This window comes from Carassius gibelio, chromosome B5, assembly GCF_023724105.1.
Source record: "Carassius gibelio isolate Cgi1373 ecotype wild population from Czech Republic chromosome B5, carGib1.2-hapl.c, whole genome shotgun sequence".
In the NCBI taxonomy this organism is placed as follows: domain Eukaryota; kingdom Metazoa; phylum Chordata; class Actinopteri; order Cypriniformes; family Cyprinidae; genus Carassius; species Carassius gibelio.
Genome location: NC_068400.1, coordinates 8,479,385 through 8,499,357, shown reverse-complemented (window position 1 = coordinate 8,499,357; position 19,973 = coordinate 8,479,385). Strand labels below are relative to the sequence as shown.

The 19,973-nt window shown below is 37.2% G+C and overlaps 1 protein-coding gene across 2 annotated transcripts; it reads left to right on the top strand.

Annotated features, from left to right (window-relative positions):
- Positions 1-288: 288 nt before the first annotated feature.
- On the top strand, positions 289-18,991 carry LOC127958320 (ephrin type-B receptor 4a). Of its 2 annotated transcripts, none has more exons than XM_052557137.1 (16): positions 289-380; positions 502-783; positions 1,328-1,718; positions 7,559-7,714; positions 8,608-8,943; positions 9,029-9,153; positions 10,391-10,559; positions 10,781-10,877; positions 13,494-13,558; positions 13,658-13,771; positions 14,241-14,488; positions 14,599-14,814; positions 14,911-15,060; positions 15,874-16,067; positions 16,796-16,954; positions 17,760-18,991. In XM_052557137.1, exons 1-16 carry the CDS (start codon positions 318-320, stop codon positions 17,866-17,868), a joined length of 2,874 nt encoding a protein of 957 aa, XP_052413097.1. In that variant the 5' UTR covers positions 289-317; the 3' UTR covers positions 17,869-18,991. The 2 variants fall into 2 exon arrangements, with proteins under 2 accessions (XP_052413097.1, XP_052413096.1); XM_052557136.1 differs by having other exon boundaries at positions 10,778-10,877.
- Positions 18,992-19,973: the final 982 nt, after the last annotated feature.

Below are 19,973 nucleotides of genomic sequence, written 5' to 3'. Positions count from 1 at the left end.
TTCTTACTCTTTTTTTTTACAAAAAAAAGGAAAAAAACTGTTTTGAAGAATGTTCGTAACCAAACAAGTTTAATGGTCCACATTGACTTCCATAGTATGAAAAAACAGCATGTAATTCAATGGTTACCTATTTTGTTACCAACATTCTTTAGAATACCTTATTTTGTGCTCAAAAGAAGTTTGAAGTACACTACAAGTACACAGAAAATACAATTTAGTGCATTCTTTTTCACAAAAGGCAAAATTAAAGATTGCAATCTCATTTTGAATTTTTTTCACAAACCGTTTTCTCTGACTTGTGTTTGACAGAGGTCCTGATGAATACAAAGACAGAGACATCAGATCTGAAGTGGACAACATACTCTCGCTCTAAACCAGAGGTAAGAGCTGCAGCTCCAGCATCTGACCCTACATATAGAGCAAAAGCTCAGTGCTGACTGTATATTGTCACAGCTGATCTCCACTAACCAGTTGGTGTTCTTGTGTCTCCTCTATGTGTAGTGGGAGGAGATCAGCGGTCTAGATGAAGACAACAACAGCGTGAGGACCTATCAGATCTGCCAGACCGACGGCGCGTCCAGTCACTGGCTGCGTAGTAAGCTCATCGAGCGGCGAGGGGCGTCACAGGTGTACGTGGAGCTGCTCTTCACCATGATCGAATGCTCATCGCGGAACACACACCACCGATCCTGTAAAGAGACCTTCAACCTTTACTACTACCAGAGCGACACGGATGATGCGACAGCAACCCACCCAGCGTGGATGGAGAACCCCTATATCAAGGTGCACACATGCAGACAATCAGACGCACTCGAATGCGCATGGAAAACTGCAGAAATAAGAGATGTTATTTAGAAAGCTTGCTTGTAGTTATGAAAGTGCATTCCAAGAACACTTAAGTGGCCTTTTATTTCATTAATAGATATCATTTTGAAGGAAAAAAACCCTTTGAAGTACATCACAAGTGCAAATTTAGTACAATTAAGTGCACTACTATTTCATTTTAGGATATAGTGAAACTTAATCTATAAAATGAAAATGTCGATAGCATACCACAGTCTTTGGGCTTCGGAAGACTTTGATTGTTTTTCAGTGTTTGAGAGCACATTGAGATCTCTGATTTGAGTTAATCTGAGTACAGTTTGAGATATTATTGAAATCTCTAAAGGAGATATGAGATCCAGTTTTCTCTCTATTTAATCTCAATACTGAAAAACACAGAATATATTTGAGGTCAGTTGAGGTGTTCTCATTTAGTCTCATTGCTGTTTCATGAAGAAAAATCTATATGTAAATGAATCTCACCAGTTTTTGCCATTTCTATTAGGTGGACACGGTGGCCGCGGACCACCTGCTGCGTAAAGGTGGAGAGAAGAAGTCTAATGTCAAAACGCTGCGTTTGGGCCCTTTGACCAAACGGGGAATCTACTTGGCGTTCCAGGCCCAGGGCGCATGCATGGCCCTTCTATCCGTGCGCGTCTTCTTTAAGAAGTGTCCGGCTCTCACGCGCTCACTATCCGTCTTCCCGGAGACAGTTCCACGCTCGCTGGTCCAGGAGGCAGTGGGCCAGTGTGTGGCCAACGCAGCACAGCCTGGACCCAATCCCAGACCGCCCAAGATGTTCTGTGGAGAAGATGGACAGTGGGTGGACCAGCCCACCACCACCTGCACTTGCCTGCCGGGCTTCGAGGCCAGCCATGGAGAGCTGGAGTGTAGAGGTGAGTGAGAACAGAACAGACTTCTCTGAAACTAACTGGAGCTCTCTGTGAAGGTGATGAGCCACATTTCAGTTAAATTAAACAACGCTGGAAAATTATTTGATGTATCTTAAAGTGCTATTTAAATATCACAGAATAATGTGCTTAATATATTGTGCTTCTATAAATACCTTGGAGAAGCATTTTACACAAAAGTCGAAACAAAAAACCTCTCATGCTCACCAATGCTGCATTGATGTGATACAGTAAAAAACATAATATTTTATGAAATATCATCACAATTTAAAATAAATGTTTTCTATGTGATTTCTTTTTTAAAAAGCCAGTCTTTCTCCAGTCTTTAGTGTAACATGATCCTTCAGAAATCATAATATGCTGATTTGCTGCTGGAGAAACATCTAATATTATTATTAATGCAGAAAACTGTTAATATTAATGCTTAATATTTTTAAACACATTATGGATTTTTCAGGATTTTTGATGAATAGAAAGTTTAAAATAACTGCATTAGTGTATACTATACTTCTATATTAAAGCAATAAGCCCAGACAAGCCTTGGTTTACAGTGAATTTATAACAGCTAAGGGGCGTTGTTAGGCATGACGCAAAGTTTTTATTATTGCTTTTACAAAAGGGTTATTCCATATACGTAGTAAGGTTTCACAGAATAAAACACAGCAAATAAAGTGTAGTGACATGAATAAAAACAGTATTCTTCCACCGAACAATGTAGTTCCTCAGAACCAGTTGTGGTTCCAACAAAGAGTAGTAAACATAGGTGTAAGTTTGTTGAGTCATTTACAACAGCTTTGAATGTGGCTCAGCCAATCAGAATCAAGGAGCAGAACTATTCATTTTATGAATACTATTTTAAACATCTAAAAAAAATTACTAATCCAAAACTTTTGAATGGTAGAGTATATACTATTCCCATCTGATGATTAAAAAAGTGGAGCATTTTTAGTTTAATGTCTCCTTACTAACAATAAATACTGTAGTTTTACGTTTTTAATACAGTCTGCTTAAATAACGAAACAAGATCTAAAATAAATTCACAGCTTACTTTAAGTTTGTCCCATAAAAATAGAAGGTCAGGTTGTTGTGGATAGAGTATTAAACACAGTGTGCTCTGGTTCAGTGATACACATTTTGACAAATGTAGCTGGTCAGCTGGGTTTTCCATGCATACAAAACAGTTTCTTACTGTGCCCAGTATGCAGCAGAAAGCAAACCATTCAGAACATAAACTTCCATCTTTATACGTACTATCACAAACGTATCAACCTGAGAGACTGTCGAGTACAGAATATTTTGCACACACTCACAACCGTACCCTTATGAGTAAGTCTTGAGGATGTTTATTCTGACAACGGCTGAAACTTCAAACTGATAAGAGCCCAGAGAAACAGTAAAGGACAGATGGGACTGAATTAGACAAAGACTGTGACACTTGAGAAGGAGGGAAAACATTGACTGAACGCAAGGCAGAGCGAGAGAGAGTTGAGAAGAAGGTCTCACGGAAAAGCTGTTCAGACTTAGAGGAAAGAGACAGGAAGTGGAGAGATCAGGAGAGTGGATTACGGTGTATTTCATCAGTGTCCTCTGGCTGGACACATTTTCATTCTCTATTACATTACAGTCCTGTGCATCCGGGGTGCATTTACATTTCTGCATATATCAGACACTTTTATCCAAAGCGACTTGAGCTGGCGCACACAGTACACGTCTGGCCACAGTACTGCCATTTCAGACAAATTGCAAAAGCGTTCTTTTTATCAAAGGGCAAAATCACCCGTCTTTGATCGTTTCATGTGACACGCTCACACATGACAGATTAATTACCTTTCTGGTAAATGTTAGTCTTCAATGTGTCTGATATTTTGGGTCACAAGACCTCCAGCGTGATTGCATTTATAACTGCCATCTTTTGAAGAATGAATAAGGCCACAGTGACACTGATTGGACAAATGCTTGCTTTAGGAAGTCTGGGACTGGTAAGATTAAAAATCTTGTTTTTATTTTATTTATTTTTAACGTTGTTGGAAGAAGTCTAAGTGCAGTGAAATAATATTGTAAAATATTATTAAAACCAGTTTTCTATGTGAATATATTTGCCATTTACTCCTTTGATCAAAGCTGAATTTTCAGCATCATTACACCAGTCTTCAGTGTCACATGATCCTTCAGAAATCATTCTACTGTGCTAATTTACTACTCGAAAAAAAAATGTTTATTGTTATTATGAATGTTAAAAAAAAGTTATGCTGCTATATCCAGATTATATATCTAGTAGGCACTTATATAGCTCCAGAATAAATATACAGAAATGATTTAATTTTCATTATTTAATTGAAACAAAAAAAAAAGAAAAAAGGAATAACTTGATGCAGCTAGATTCATCTGTTCATCCTCATCATACTGACAATACAACTTCATGCACATAAAACTAATTTTAAACCCGCCGGCTCGAATTCCAGTGTAAATTCATGGCTACAAACACGTTTTCCTTCATTTTTACAATGCTCAGCGACTCAAAATGATTTTCTGTGGTAATCGGCAGCATATGTTGCATGTGTGTAGGTTGACCGGGAATAAGATTTAACCGGGAAAATTCATTTAAGGACACGACTGATCTACTTTAATTCATGTAATCGCCATCTCTCAGCGGAGTGGATCAGTCCAAATCCTCCAGGTTTCAAATATGTCTTCAGCTCCTCAATGAAGGTTTTTTTTGCAGTGGGTGGGGTGTGTGTGTGTCTGTGTGAGTGTTAAAGGCTGTACTCGTCTGTTAAACACTGCAGCTGTGCTTTCTGTGGGCGTGAACCCCTGGAGTTCACACACACACTCAATGACTTACTCAGCATTCATCCACTCAAACACACTACATCTGCTGTTCATCCCTTTCTTTCACACACCCACACACACAAAGGAAGCGCAAAGCCATAATAGTGGCGCCTGCGGGCAGGGATGTGTCCAGTACAAAGGCACTCTAATGACATGACCAATTAGGTATGGGCAGAGAGAAAAAGAGAAAGACAGAAAAAAAGACAATCCTGCAGTTTATTGGGCAGGTGAAACGCCGCATGGAAAGTGTGTGGTCACGAGGTCACAGGTGAAGGACTGTGAGGCCAGACAAGAAGTGTGTGTGTGGGTGTGTGTGGTGAACAGTACTAATGACTCCAATTAATCACATGCGGATTCACACATGTACAATCTCTTCTTTGTAATTGTGAAACTACTGCGGGAGAACCAGTGTTGGTATGGCACAGTATAAAAGCTTTTGAAAGAAGACTCTCCTGCTCACCAAGGCTGCACATATTGTATCAAAAATACAGTGAAAATAGTAGTAATGTGAAATATTTTTGCAGTTGTTTTCCATTTTTGAATATATTGTCAAATCTAATTTATTCCGGATGCAAAGATGAAACTGCTGAACAGTAATGTTGTAGTGTTTTTGTTTAATTGAAACCATTATGTTTAATGCATTAGAAAGTTATTCATAAGGCACAACAAATAATAGATAAGTATTTTAATATATTATAATTGTAGATCATGCAATGTATTATAAGATGATTGCAACACATTAAAACTACTAACATAATGCCTTATATATATATATATATATATATATATATATATATATATATATATATATATATATATATATATATATATATATATATATATATATATATATATATATACATGAGTTTTCACTAATCACATTAATAGTATCATACACTTTCAAGAAAACGTCTTCCTAGCTTTATTTAGTTGGAATGAGTTTTCTTAACAATATTGTAGTTGTTACTTTGAAGGGAGTTTCTGTTGTCTAGATCTGGGAGTTATAGACAATCTTGTATTCTCATTGTGAGTCTTACGAAACCCAATTAATTAATTATGCAATTATACAATTATGTGTATAATTAAGGGAAGGAATGAAATAAGATAAGGATCATACCTGACGCTGCTCTGAGCGGTTTCATGTCATTTTCTTTTAACATCAGCGGGATTGCCAGCAGGGCTCGCAGGACCACCAACCCAGAAAGCTTACAAAAAATGATTCTCCAGGCAGTCTAACAAGAAAATTAGCTTTAGTTATAGTGTTCAACGAAGGTTTAAAATAAATGAGGAGAAGAGTTGTGAAAACAATAACATAGCGCAATCACAGACATTCCTATCTGGACAAGATTAGTTTTCTTGGAGGACCCTCTGGTAATAAAAAAAAAACACAAGTAATTTGCTCAGTAATATTTTCCTGAGGTCGTGCAAGAAAAACAGATATGTTCAAATTGGATGGGATTAAAATCAGTGTGTGTCTATGAAACACAGACTTGCCTTGGGCAAAGGTACTCAGAAGTTATATGCACTACCGTTCAGTAAGATTTAAAGTCAGTACGTTTCTTTTTCTTCCTTTTTTTCAGCAAGGATGCAATACATTTTATAAGAAGTGACAGTAAAGTTATCAACGATGTAATTTTTTTTCTAATAAATGCTGTTGTTTTGAACTTTCTGTGCATCAAAGAATTTGGTTAAAAAAAATACGAAGCTATTTACGAAGCTACAGTTTTTAACATTTCTTGAATCGTCTTATAAAAATATTTCTGAAGGATCATGTGACACTGAAGTAATGATACTGTTAATTCAGCTTTGAATCACAGAAATAAATTACATTTTAAAATATACTCACTTAGAAAACTGTTATTTTAAAATTTTAATAATGTTTCACATTATTGCTGTTTTTACTTTATTTTTGATCAAATAAATACAGCATTGGTGAGAAAAAGAGAGATAAAAAAAAACCGAACCCAAAATTCTGACCGGTGTTGTACCATTTTGTTGAAAAATGGTATATAATCATTGATGCATTTCTTAATCTGTCCATCCGTGGTACAAATCTTCAACACAAGACACTGATATGGATTTCAACAGTAACATCATTTTTGTGTCTTTAAAACCACAAGAGGCCTGAAGATCTTTATCCTTCAGCGAGTAAATTCACAGACATTCATTATGGAAACGATTTGAATAACACACACACACACACACACACACACACACACACACACACACACACACCAGTGTAAAGCCACTTTAACTAGGAGGATAATTCAGACCACATGTGTTTTGGTCTGAGTGAAACTGATGTTAATCAAATCCAGATGTGTTTCCATCAATAAAGGGCTTGTGGAGAACTGATTATGAAATGCAACTGGTCAGGCAAACTTGTCTGTATACCCGTCTTTTCCAGTCTCACGAGACTCTGCTTTGCTCGTTCATGTGTGTCTGTATGTGTGTAGTGTTCTGTTTACGTAGCGTCAGAGAAAAGACTACTAAAGTTTCATGGGTGACCTGCATGCGTGTGGGTTTTATCTGCTGAAAGTCTGTGTTTGTGCGAGGCTATAATCAAGCGATTGAATAGCTAAACATGCAGAAGAACATGATCATATTTCATATCATACACCAGACGTTGCCACACAGAGATTCAGAAGCGGTTTTTATCCCGAATCAAACTATCATCAACTGAAATAGACACCGGAACATGTTTAGATTCGTTGTCTAAATGATTGTTTAAATGTTGATGCAAAAAGACAAATGAGGGTTGTGCTTAAGACAGCAAGTTCTTGAGAGAGGGGACAGAATGTGTGTGTGTTTATTTGATGGGAAAGTGTGTTTGTGTAATCATAACACAGCACTCATTCCCACAAAATCTGTTGTTTCTCTGTTGTACTGAAAAGACTGTGGTGGTCAAGACTGGTTAATGTAATGCAGGTTAAGCTCACGATTAGCATCCCTACTGTTTTTTTTATGTATCTCTTTGTCTCATTCACTCTGTCCAGCATGTCCTGTGGGTCATTTTAAGATGGGATCTGGTCCTGGCCCGTGTTCTGTGTGTCCTGACTCCAGTCACTCAGGAGAGATGGGATCTGCGTCCTGTGTGTGTCGCCCTGGTTTTTACCGTGCCCCTACCGACAGTCCAGATACACCCTGCACACGTGAGTACAGCTGCTCTCCCTCAGCCATATAAAGACTACTGGATCATATTTGATATGCACATTTGTAAGGCCTCTCAAATATTAACATGATCAAAACTGAAAAACTTGTTTTACACAATCTACTATGACTTCAATCTAATACGTCCCCTTTCAGGTCATGATTCAAATGTCTTTTTACTGTGAAATCTTCACTGATTTTTAGGAAGCAAGTATAAGAATAAATTTCATGTTATTCAAATATTTCAAGGTTAACGTTTCCCGAAGCATTTTTAGATGTTAAAATGTGAGTATCAAATATGATCAGGCCTTTGAGGAACTTTTCTTAGTTCATCTCTGTCAACATTGCATTATATGTTTTACCCCACACTAAAAACGTCAGAGCTTTGACCGTAAAACTAAGCATTTAAACATCATCTTGGGAAATAAAAGGGTGACAACTGATATTTCTATGCATACTGAAGATATCATTGATTTACATTACAAGCTATCAGAATTTAATCTTCAGTTTGGCCATATAAATATCAAAATTTGCACCAGATTGCATGTTTTTGCTCAGTTTGGGCTTCTGAATAAAACTGGGGTGATGTTTTATTTTCTCCATGAAATAAGCTCTAAAAGCCTGATGCATCATGTATGATACTCAGCGAAAACACATGCTAATAAACCTTTTCATTTCAAAATATTTGATTTTTCTGACTATTATTTCATATGTCAGGTCTTAACTCCCCTTTCTTTGTCGTCTTCTAATTCCATACTAGTCTGCTCTCCACCTTCTTGTGCTCTACATTGACTGTTCTGGTCTTTTTGTTGCTTTCTGGGTATTACAGATGTGTCATGCAGATGAATGAACTGTGACTGTAATTCAAACGTCCTGTGCTCGTTGTCCTTTTCAGGTCCGCCCTCTTCCCCGCGCAGCCCTGTTCCCCAGGTCAATGACACATCTCTCACGCTGGAATGGAGTGAACCGTTAGACAGCGGGGGCCGTACGGACCTCACCTACAGTGTGGAGTGTCGAATGTGCTCGGCCCCTGGGGGCTCCTGCATGCCATGCGGGGATGGTGTGAATTACCGCCCATCCCAAACTGGGATCCAGGGCCGGCGTGTGAGCATCTGGGGTCTCCGACCTCACACCACCTACAGCTTTACCGTGATGGCCCTCAACGGGGTCTCTCCTTTGAGCCAGCAGGGGCCTGCGGGGGAGACAATCAACATCACCACCAGCCCCAACGGTGAGACAGAGAGACAGTGAAGGTGCATATGAATGACAGCTGTTGTTTTAGTTGAGTGTGTTAATTGCTTGTGTGTGTTGTGTAGTTCCTGTACTGGTGTCGGGTTTAAGGAAGGGCACAGCCACAGAATCCAGCCTGACGCTGCACTGGAACACACCGACCCAATCACACTACAGGATCCTACAGTACCAGCTACGCTACTGTGAGAAGGTAAACTACTACACTATACTACACTGTACAACATTACACCGTACTAACTTAATTGCACTGAATGTGCATTTACAGGTATATCTTTCAAAAACTGTATGCATATATAATATAGTATTAATGAAATAAAAGCCCACTTAAGTGTACCTAAAGAGAGAAATTTTCTTAACACACAATAATTACACTTTTAAAATGTGCATTACCATAAATGCGACTGGAAGAAATAAAACACTATACAAGTCTATGCAACACTACACCACACTAGAAGTGTGCTTAACTGAATTGAATGTGCACTGTGAACTTAAGATCTTTAAAAAAAAAATCTATCTTTATCTATTCTTATAGATAAAGAATTAAATTTATTTATTCTGTTTTGAAATCTAAAAGTTTGTATTTGAAAAAAAAAGTGTCAAATGAAAGTTCATGTTAAATCATTGTTTCATAATATGTTGTTATAATAATATGTTTTTTAACTGTAGCTTGGAATTTAATATTGCATTTAAAGTTAATATATTTTAAATGTGAAATGTGTACTTAAAAATATATTTGAATACACAACATGCACGTTTCAACAAAAATGACATTAAAGTATGTTAAAGTTGACCATAAATTTGACCATAAATTCTTTGGCAGCAATTATGCAGTTATAATGACTTTTACATATAAAGATCTAAGTCTTTCGAACTGTGTCAAAAAGCACTCTTAAGTTCAGCTAATTGTATTTCATAAAAAAATAAACCTAATGCAATTTTATTTAATTGCAATTAACATTTAATTTACTGTCCTAAAACATTACATTCAGGTTGCACTTATGTATATTCTTAAAAAAAAAAAAAGTAACAGCAAGTAAAGTAATAAAAATATGTGCTTTACTTACACTCTTTACCTGTTATTGGTCACAGTAAATAAAGAGTACACAGGATTAACTCAGAAAAATGTGATTTCTCATCTCTGTAATTCAGTATTTTTTACCTCCATTATCTCTGCTCTCTTCTCTATTTTTATGACCTCTCTCTATTTCCCTGTCTCCATCCTGCCCACTCGTTTCATCTTTTTCTCAGCGCTTGTGTTTTATTGATCGCTCTCTGTGGCCCAGCTGCTCACTGTTTACAGTACAGGCCTGCCAGACTAATTAACAATTAATTCATTCAAACAGCTCAGAAATAGTACGTGGAGAATCAATCAAATGATTTGACATGCAAGATGACATGCAAGATACTGGTGTTTGTTCTTCTGACAGGAGCGCGGTTCTGAGGAAAACTCCTGTCATTTTATGGAGAGTAATAACAACGAGGTCGTATTGAGCGACTTGCGCAGGGCAACGCAGTACGAGGTTCAGGTCCGCGCTCGCACCCTGGCCGGCTATGGCAGTTTCAGTCAAGCTGTCGTCTTTCGGACCCTGCCTGACGGTGAGAAAAGTTGCATTTAGAGGCACCAGCTCAGTGTTGTGGTAATTTATTAGTGCCCGACTTTTTTGTGCTCCAGAGTTTTGTTTGAGAAGGTGTTTTATTGATTTGTTTTTCCTCCTTGAATAGATCAAAGCAATTGTTTTATTGTATCATACCTTTTTCCGTTTTTAAATCATCTCTCTCTCACTCTGGCTGTCTGCCTCTCTCTGTTTTCCTAGAAGATGATTCCTCGTCTCCGCTGCTTGTTACCGGGATCCTTATAGCCATGGGCATGCTGCTCCTCATCATCGTCATTGGTGCTGCAATCTACTGTATAAGGTACAACAAGAGACCAACAAGAAAAAAAGTCTACGTGGAAACTAGAAAGCTCAGGAGATTTCCACAGGCATCATCCACACATCCTCTGTCCATCGCATGCTTGCTTATTAAATATTTTAGTTAGAAATCTTAGTGTCTAACAGATTTTATCATATTTAAATGTGCTGTTTTCAGCGTTGAGATATTGTCTCTTATCCTGGGTCAATAAGAGGCAACAATTAGTAAGCCTTTTGTGGGTTAAGGACATGAACACTGACTTTGTGACACTTTTTTGTGAAAAACTGCATTTCAAATAGCATGTATCTGATTCATATAATAGTTTGGGTTCAGGAATACCTGTTTTATTGAGTAATGAATGATGGGCATTAAATGGGAAACCTGTTCAGAAACAGTATTATGTTTGCTCATATGATAAATGTTAGGTAAACTAAAACTAAAACCGAGGTTATCACCAATTATTAAAACTAAAAGTGAATTTTTACAAATATTATTTTACTTGGAATAAAATTAACACTCGCTGAAATAAAACAAAATATTAAATAACTTTTATTTCTGCTAGTTGCCCAAGTTACATATATAAAATAATAATCAAAATGCAACAACCTAAAACATAATACAAATTTTAAGTGAAAACAGAAAATATTAAAAATCAATATATAAAACAATAATAATAAAATTACAAATTATTTTCTGTAATTAAAGCAAAATAAAAACTAAATATTTTGTGTAGGCAATTAACTGAAATAAAATAATTTTATGTAGAAGTCCTAAAATTACTAAAACAATTAAAGCCAATTAGAAATATCAAAATAGAAAAATTTAAGCACATAAAATTACTAAAATCAGTTTTTTATGAATACTGTAATAGTATATAAATAATATTGTAATAACACAGTATGCGACACAACTCAATTTGCAGAATTGCACTGATTTCTCCACTCAGCCAGAGTGAAAAAAGTCATTCTGTGTGAAACTAATTAAATAAAGTGAGTTTTCCTCTAGCCTTTTGTATAGCAGTTTGAGCTGAATGACCTAATGTACTCTTCCAAAGTGATCAGGCTGCCCTAACAGTTATTTCAGATACATTTGTGGGAACAGAGAGAGAGAGAGAGAGAGAGAAGAGAAGAGAGGAGAAAGGGGAAGTGGAGACAGGATGTAGTAGTCCCACCCCAGGCTCCACAGGCCAAATCAGCAGAACAATAGTCGTGACCCTGGGGTAGCGCACACACACACACACACACACACACACACACACACACACACACACACACACACACACACACACACACACCTCTTTAAGCACAAGTGTACTTAAACAATGAACAAACTTTTTACATTCTTACACTCCAGTGGACACACAAACTCAGATATTGCTGATAAATGGGACGCATGTATGTCCACGTATGCACAGTTAAGATTACAGGAGCATGCCTGTTAAGGGCTTTACATATATTGTTCACAACTGCGCACATTACATATACAAACTTTCACACCCAGTTAAACGGGGAGTCCCTACAATCAATCTCTCTCTCCCTGTCACACACACACACACACACACACACACACACTGCGAGCCTCCGGTCCAGACCTGCCATCAGCACTGGGTGGGACAAATGCGGCTATTTTAGTCCTGGGAAATCAGGGAGAAAGATAGATGTGGGAAAAGTTTGTTGCTATTTCAAAACCCTGAGGTTCTAAGTTAATGTTTATTTATTTTTTATAATCAAAGTATTAACTTTTGTTTTAGATGTTTCTCCTAAAATGCCTAAAGTTAAAAAAATCTGAATCAACTTGGGTGCTTTTAGGATTACTAAATCTTGCACGGTTATACTTCTCAAGTCAATTATGTTTTAAGAATGACTTTTAAGCAACGCCTCCCTTTTCCGTTTAACCTTAAGTCACAAACCAATAAGGTTCTCCGAATACAGTTTTGAGCCATTAGCAAGCATCCAAAACACAAAGAAGGAATGAGAAGGACATTCCGTGAAAAGAGAGAGAAGAAAATAACAAGAATAACAAGGTAATTTAACAACTTGAGTAATTTAAGATGGTGTTAGAGTATAATACACTATGAAATGGTCTGAATAAGGACCCAGAGCCTGAGGTGAGAAACAGACACACAAGAAAAGACACAGGAAGAGGAAGAATGGGGTGGAGAAAGGGATTATTGTATGCATTCATTTCATTCTTTGCTCTGAGTAATATGACAACAGAGGACAAAAACAAACATGAAACACAACAAGCATAAAGCCTCACACTGTGCCCTAACCAGGCATGACACAACAAGTTTCCAGTGTCAAGTAATTTTCCACCCTTGCTAAAATATACAGAATGCACACAAAGTTTACAAAAAACCTGATTCCCAATTTATGCAATCTAACATTAGCATGTGGCTAAGCTAATAACACAGTGCTCAAATGTATTGCACGATTATTGGGTAATACATTCTACAACTGAAATACTTTTAGAATCAACATTTCTTATTTAATCAGCTAAAAACCTAAAGGGAGTTTTGCTTTTGTCACCATTGTGTATATTATCAAAAGAAGTCCTTCATATTTGGTAACATTGTGTTTAGATCATTAAGCAGACACTGACTCAGTTTTCTGTTCACAGGAAGCAAAGTCATTTCAAAGATCCGGAAATGAGTGACAAAAATGGCCAATATCTCATGGGTCAAGGTGAGCACAGCAACACACACGCGACATTTCATAATTATACATTCTGGTCAAGTTCTGGAATTTTGGATTAATGGAGTAACTGACATTTTTCTCTCCAAGGAGTGAAAGTTTACATCGATCCATTCACTTATGAAGACCCTAATGAGGCCGTGAGAGAGTTTGCTAAAGAGATTGATGTCTCGTGTGTCAAAATCGAGGAGGTTATTGGGGCAGGTAAGACACAGTGTGTCTTCTTTTGGACATATTTCAATTTCAGCCATGTGAATGATAAAACAAAAGCATACTATGCTGAATTGTTAATCTGCTTCTTTGATATTTGACATACAGTCACATTAATATTGAGATTGTTTCAAAGCAGCTTCACACTATCAAACATTAAAATAACAGGGTTCATTTAGTGAAATTCATACATTTTAGCTGTAAAGCAGCTCTACAGAAGACAGTAGTGTCACTGTACTAAAATGAATGAATTTATGAATCTGCGTTGTTTAATTTCTGTTCAACTGTGTCAGTATTACCAATTATGAATAGTTGAATACAGCTATGAGGGTTCACAAAAATAGACCTAAAAAGTATTGTTGCTCATGGCTTATTAAAGTCGCAACTTGTTAGGATTAACAAATTATTTGCATAAAAAGATTGCAAATTCCCAAAGCTGAGTCCCTTGTTTTGCTGTTCTCAGGTGAGTTTGGAGAAGTCTGTCGTGGACGGCTGAGGATTCCGGGTAAGAAGGAGAACTATGTTGCCATTAAAACTCTTAAGGGTGGATACACAGACAAGCAAAGGCGGGACTTCCTGTCTGAGGCCTCAATCATGGGCCAGTTCCAGCATCCCAACATTATCCACCTGGAAGGCATAATAACAGCCAGCTGCCCGGTCATGATCCTCACCGAGTTCATGGAAAATGGAGCTCTGGACTCCTTCCTGAGAGTAAGTATGCGCTGGATCTAGTTCTAAACGTTTGTTGACGAAACAAATTTCAAATCTCATTGGCTCTCGTACACAGAGTCTGACTGACATGGACCTTTCTTTCTCTCCAGCTCAATGATGGTCAGTTTACTCCAATACAGTTAGTCGGCATGCTGCGCGGCATCGCGTCAGGAATGAAATATCTCTCTGAAATGAGCTACGTACATCGTGATCTTGCTGCGCGGAACATTCTCGTCAACAGTAACCTGGTCTGCAAGGTGTCTGACTTCGGCCTGTCGAGATTCCTGCAAGAGAATTCATCTGATCCTACGTACACCAGCTCACTGGTAAGAGCACATGCTTACGCAACGTTGAGTAGTTAATGCAAGCAGCCACGTTTAGCAATACAAGCATCATGATTTATTTGAAAATGCTTTTTTCAGGGTGGTAAAATTCCAATCCGTTGGACGGCACCCGAGGCCATTGCATTCCGTAAATTTACCTCTGCATCAGATGTATGGAGTTACGGAATTGTCATGTGGGAAGTGATGTCGTTCGGAGAGCGGCCATACTGGGACATGAGCAATCAAGATGTATGTGGTTGTGATGTCTGACATTTTAATGCGATTGCGTTTTGTTTCACATTAAATTTGACTTTAGATTGATATAGAGATGCAGTAGAATTTTTGTCCACTATCTGTGGTTGATAGTTACTTTTGTTATGGGCAACAGGTGAAATGTCTCCAGATATTGCTTTTTGTTACACTATAGTTAAAAGGTATGGGGTCACTTAGTGTTTTTTTTTTTTTTCTTCTTCTCTTTGTTGAAGAAATTAATACTTTTATTCAGCAAGGTCACTTTAAATTGATCAATAGTGAGAGCAAAGACATTTTTAATGTTTTTAAAAAAATTATATTTTACATCTAAAATCCTGAAACCCTAAATATATCATGTTTCCCACAAAATATGAAGCAGCACAACTGTTTCCAGCATTGATAATGATCAGAAATGTTTCTTAAGCAGCAAATCAGCATAATTTAGAATTATTTCCGATAATGTGACACTTAAGACTGGAGTCACGATTCTGAAATTTCAGCTTTGAATCACAGAAATAAATTACATTTTAACTTATATTCAAATAGACAATATCCATTTTAAATATTTCACAATATTACTGCTTTTATTGAATTGGTTATCAAATAAATGCAGCCTTGATGAACAAAAGAGACCCCAAACCAATCCAATTTGTAATGTTGAGTGGTGTACATTACAAAAAAGAAGATGTTTACAATATCAGCCTAATCAGAATGAAACAATAATATTTTAAAAGTGCTAATATTGTCATTATACATGTGTTTTCAGTCATTTATCTTCCCTTCATTAACACAGTCTGTTTTACCCATCAGGTGATTAATGCCATTGAGCAGGATTACCGACTGCCTCCTCCTCCTGACTGTCCCACGTTCCTGCACCAGCTGATGTTGGACTGCTGGCAGAAGGAGCGGACGGCACGGCCACGCTTTTCCAACATCGTTTCAGCACTCGACAAGCTGATTCGCAATCCTGCCTCACTTAAAATCACCGCCCAAGAGGGGGCAGGGTACGTTTCATATCTATTACAGCCCTATATCACATATCATTTCAGTTGCTTCAAAAAGCCAAAGCAAAAGGTCCAAAAACCACAAAGATCTGGCAAATAAATCTACATCTTTTTTACTACTTTTTTTTTTCCAATGGAATGCATGCGTGAAATTGCCAATTGATTCTTTGATTTACAATCAAATAAATTCAAGGACACGTCACTTTTTTTAGTTCTGTTGCTATTGGTTTTATGTTACTGTCACCCCGAAATCAGTGTTGGACAGTAACAAGATTACTGAAGAATACACCGCTGTGCAAAAGTCTTAGGCCATTAGCATTTTCAAAAAAAAATGTAAGCAATGTGATTACAGTAATGCATTTACCCAACAATGCTTGTCAATCAAGAACATAGCAGTTCCTGTTTTAGGTTTAGTGGCATCTCACTCTGTCCATCATTTCATTAGCTTGGCTCTTGTACACACAGTATGGCCTCTTGTATATTAGTCTTGCTCCTCCCCTCTCAGCATGTCGGCCTGTCAGTCTGTCAGTCAAGACTCAGTATGACCATATATATCTGTCCATCACATTTAGGTCTTTGCCCTCCCCCTCTTTTCAAGGGAAAGCTGTCAGAGTCTTCCTCTCTTTGACAGTCTTTCTACAGCTGTGTTCCTGCAGGCCGACTCAAGACATCATCTTAATATGGACAATTACATGCGTTTTAACACTTGGCTCTCTCTTGCTCCTCAGACCCTCTCACCCTCTGTTAGACCAGCGTTCCCCTCTGACGCCCTCATCCTGTGGGACAGTGGGAGACTGGCTGAGGGCCATCAAGATGGAGCGTTACGAGGAGAATTTTCTCCAGGCTGGTTACACGTCCATGCAGCTGCTCGCCCACATCACCACAGAGTGAGTGAAGATAACAGCACCATCATTCAACAACATCATTCATTTGTGGTGTATACTGGAATACAGTTATAATAGACAGCAACATAGTACTTAATTACAAGGGAGATTAAATTCCTCAGGGAAGAGTAAATAAATACATTTGTCAAGTCAAATTTGTAAAAATAACTTTATAAACAAAGATATGGAAACAAAGAAATTAAATTAAAATATATTATATTACTTATTTTTATGCATATAATTCCATCAAAAGTTTGGAATTGGTAAATAGTTTCTGAAGTTCACTAAAGCTGCATATGTTTTAACATTAGAAATTAAAATAAAAAAGAAATTAAATAAAAAGATTATTTAACATTACATTATATTACCTTTTTAATGTTTTTGAAAGAAGTCTCTTCTTTTCAAGTCTGCCTTTGATTACAAATCAATCCATTTAATTAATAAAAGAATGGTTTTCTGTTTGAATATATTGTCAAATGTAATTTACTCCTGGGATGACAAAGCTTTCAGCATAATTTCTCCAGTCTTCAGTGTCACATGATCGAAAATCATTCTAATATGCTGATTTGGTGCTTTGAATTGAACTGATTCAGTGACAACTTTTGTGACAATTTTAAAGTCTTGACGCTCAGTTTTGACTAGTTTAATGCATCCTTGCAGAGTTAAATTATTTTAACAAATTTGAATCCAAACCGTAGTGTATACCTTTTATTAATTTTCAATATGTAAACACCACAATCTAATATTTTCTAAGCTTATTCTCTGTTGTTTCATTAAAAATATATTTCTCTCTGCTTCCACCTCTCAGGGATCTGCTGCGTTTGGGAATAACTCTGGCTGGTCATCAGAAGAAGATTCTGTCCAGCATTGAGGCTCTTGGGATTCAAAACAAAACTCCAGGGAATGTGCTCTACTGAGTGAACCATCCACACACACAAACGCTTGTTGAGTTGCCCAAGAACCTTCATGTAACCTGCCCACTCACAATCAGGAACATTTGTACTTCCTTTTTAACCGGGTCGCTTAAGGATCAAATGGCTTACTTACTTCCAAGACTACCTAAAGGGAACCAGTCCAGAAACCCGTCGGAACGATCACTGTAATACCACTAATATTACAAAGCTACATTTGTGATATCAAACGGGTCTCGTAAGGATGTTACCTTCACCATTTCAACATTTTGGGGAGCCACATGATGTAATCCATAAGCAAAGACTTGCCCTGACATCATAATGCAAAGACAGTGATGAAGTATTTCCATTTTTGCAGAGTATTTTTCTAAAGGAGACTTTCATACTGAAGAGACTGAAAGAAGATATACAGCAAAAGATGAGACGTATGATCTTTATAATGCAAGAGTTTGGATACAAGTATTAGATTATTAACGACGACTTCTTCATCCTTCGTATTAAGGATGTGCTGTGCGTGAAGGGATGCATACTCACACACACTAAGTGCCAAGTAATTGGTATTTTGTTTTTAAATGATGCACTCTGTGTGTGAGTGTGTATGTGAGCAGCAATAAGAAAAACAAGCACAAAAGTCTTAGCACTTTTTTTCTGAACAGAAAGACATGTTTGACGCAGAGTTTCCATTGGTGGATAAAATATGCGATATATACATGCTTATACAAATACACACACAAACAAAGAGATCTGCAACACTTGACTGGCACTAAACAGAGACCAAATAAAAGACTGTCTGTTGTTTTAAGAGTAGCCGAAAGACTCGAAACGACCTTTGAACGTGTGCCATACTGTTTTGTTTATTACGGGAATGTTGTGCTGGTTTGACTCACCAACTTGAAGCTGGTGTCCATCATCAACTAACCACAAGATTCAAAAGCCACCCCTTCATACCACACATGGGTTTGTGGGTCGGAGGATTTGGTCTTCACATTGGAGACCCACAAGAACAAACTAGGGACTTTTATTCTTTTGCCTCTTGGTTTTGTATAAATATATATTGATTTATGTAAAAAGATTCATTTTCTTTGTCAGTGTAATCTTGGTTTCCGTTACAATAAAAAGTATACATTTAGTCTCGTTCTGAATAGTATTCTTTGCTTCTTGCTTCTCTTTTAACAACATAGAATCACATGGGTTTCACTACTATCTATTTATGTAAATAAAATGGTTAGGTACAATGTACCTATTGTGTTCAAGTTGAATTGCAAATTACATTTTCTGCTATTTAGATTGGATATGCTTAATCTTATATAGGTGGTTTAGTGGGTATGTTGTAATTACAGGAAGGTATTTTTCAATGTAAATACAATGTAAAAGCATGCATGTATGCAATAAGTCCATTGTATTTTGTTGGTAAACAAGGTGAATAAATGTAACCAACTTGAACCCGTTGCAAAATCTGCATGGGGAAATCATTCGCCTCAGTTCCCAATTCCCAATCGCATGGATTCATATAAAAATATTTAATTTTGAACTTGAAAATTCATTGAACGGTAAATGTTCAAAAACCAGATCTGACAGCAAACTTGCAGCAACCTGTAAGCACAGCAAAAGGAAAGCTAAAAAGTACATTTACATATGCTTTTAAAGCACAGAAGAAAAGATAAATTGTTGAATTAAGAAGGCTGTTAAATTCTAAGGGTCAGAGAGAGTGTAAAAATTAATTATCCCTGTTTTTTGCACATAAAATCTTAATTTTATCTTTTTTAAATCTTAGCACATAAAAGTCGACCTCAGAGAAAAAAAAAATGGATGTGACCCTTTTTAATTCTTGCTCTCTTCCCGTTTCATAAACTTTTCCCCAAGTTCCTTTTTGATCCTTTTATCTGTGACGAAATATGCCGCTGTCTGCACACACACACACACACACACACCTGATGGACGCATATTTCTATAATTGTTTTGGGGTGATCCGATTTCTTGGACATTCTAGTTTTAAGTATTTCTCCCTGAAGATACAATGACCTTCTCTGCTCTGGAGAGGTGCGAGAGAGATTTGGGAATGGGGCTTAGAGTTCCCCTCCCCCGGTTTGTGTCTCTACACCAATCCCTTC

Excerpts from the sequence above, each read along its gene's own strand:
- LOC127958320 (XM_052557136.1), top strand. The coding sequence starts at position 318 with ATGAATACAAAGACAGAGACATCAGATCTGAAGTGGACAACATACTCT. Across the intron at positions 9,154-10,390 it reads AGCTACGCTACTGTGAGAAG|GAGCGCGGTTCTGAGGAAAA; the intron begins GTAAACTACTAC and ends TTCTTCTGACAG. Across the intron at positions 14,489-14,598 it reads CTCTGGACTCCTTCCTGAGA|CTCAATGATGGTCAGTTTAC; the intron begins GTAAGTATGCGC and ends CTTTCTCTCCAG.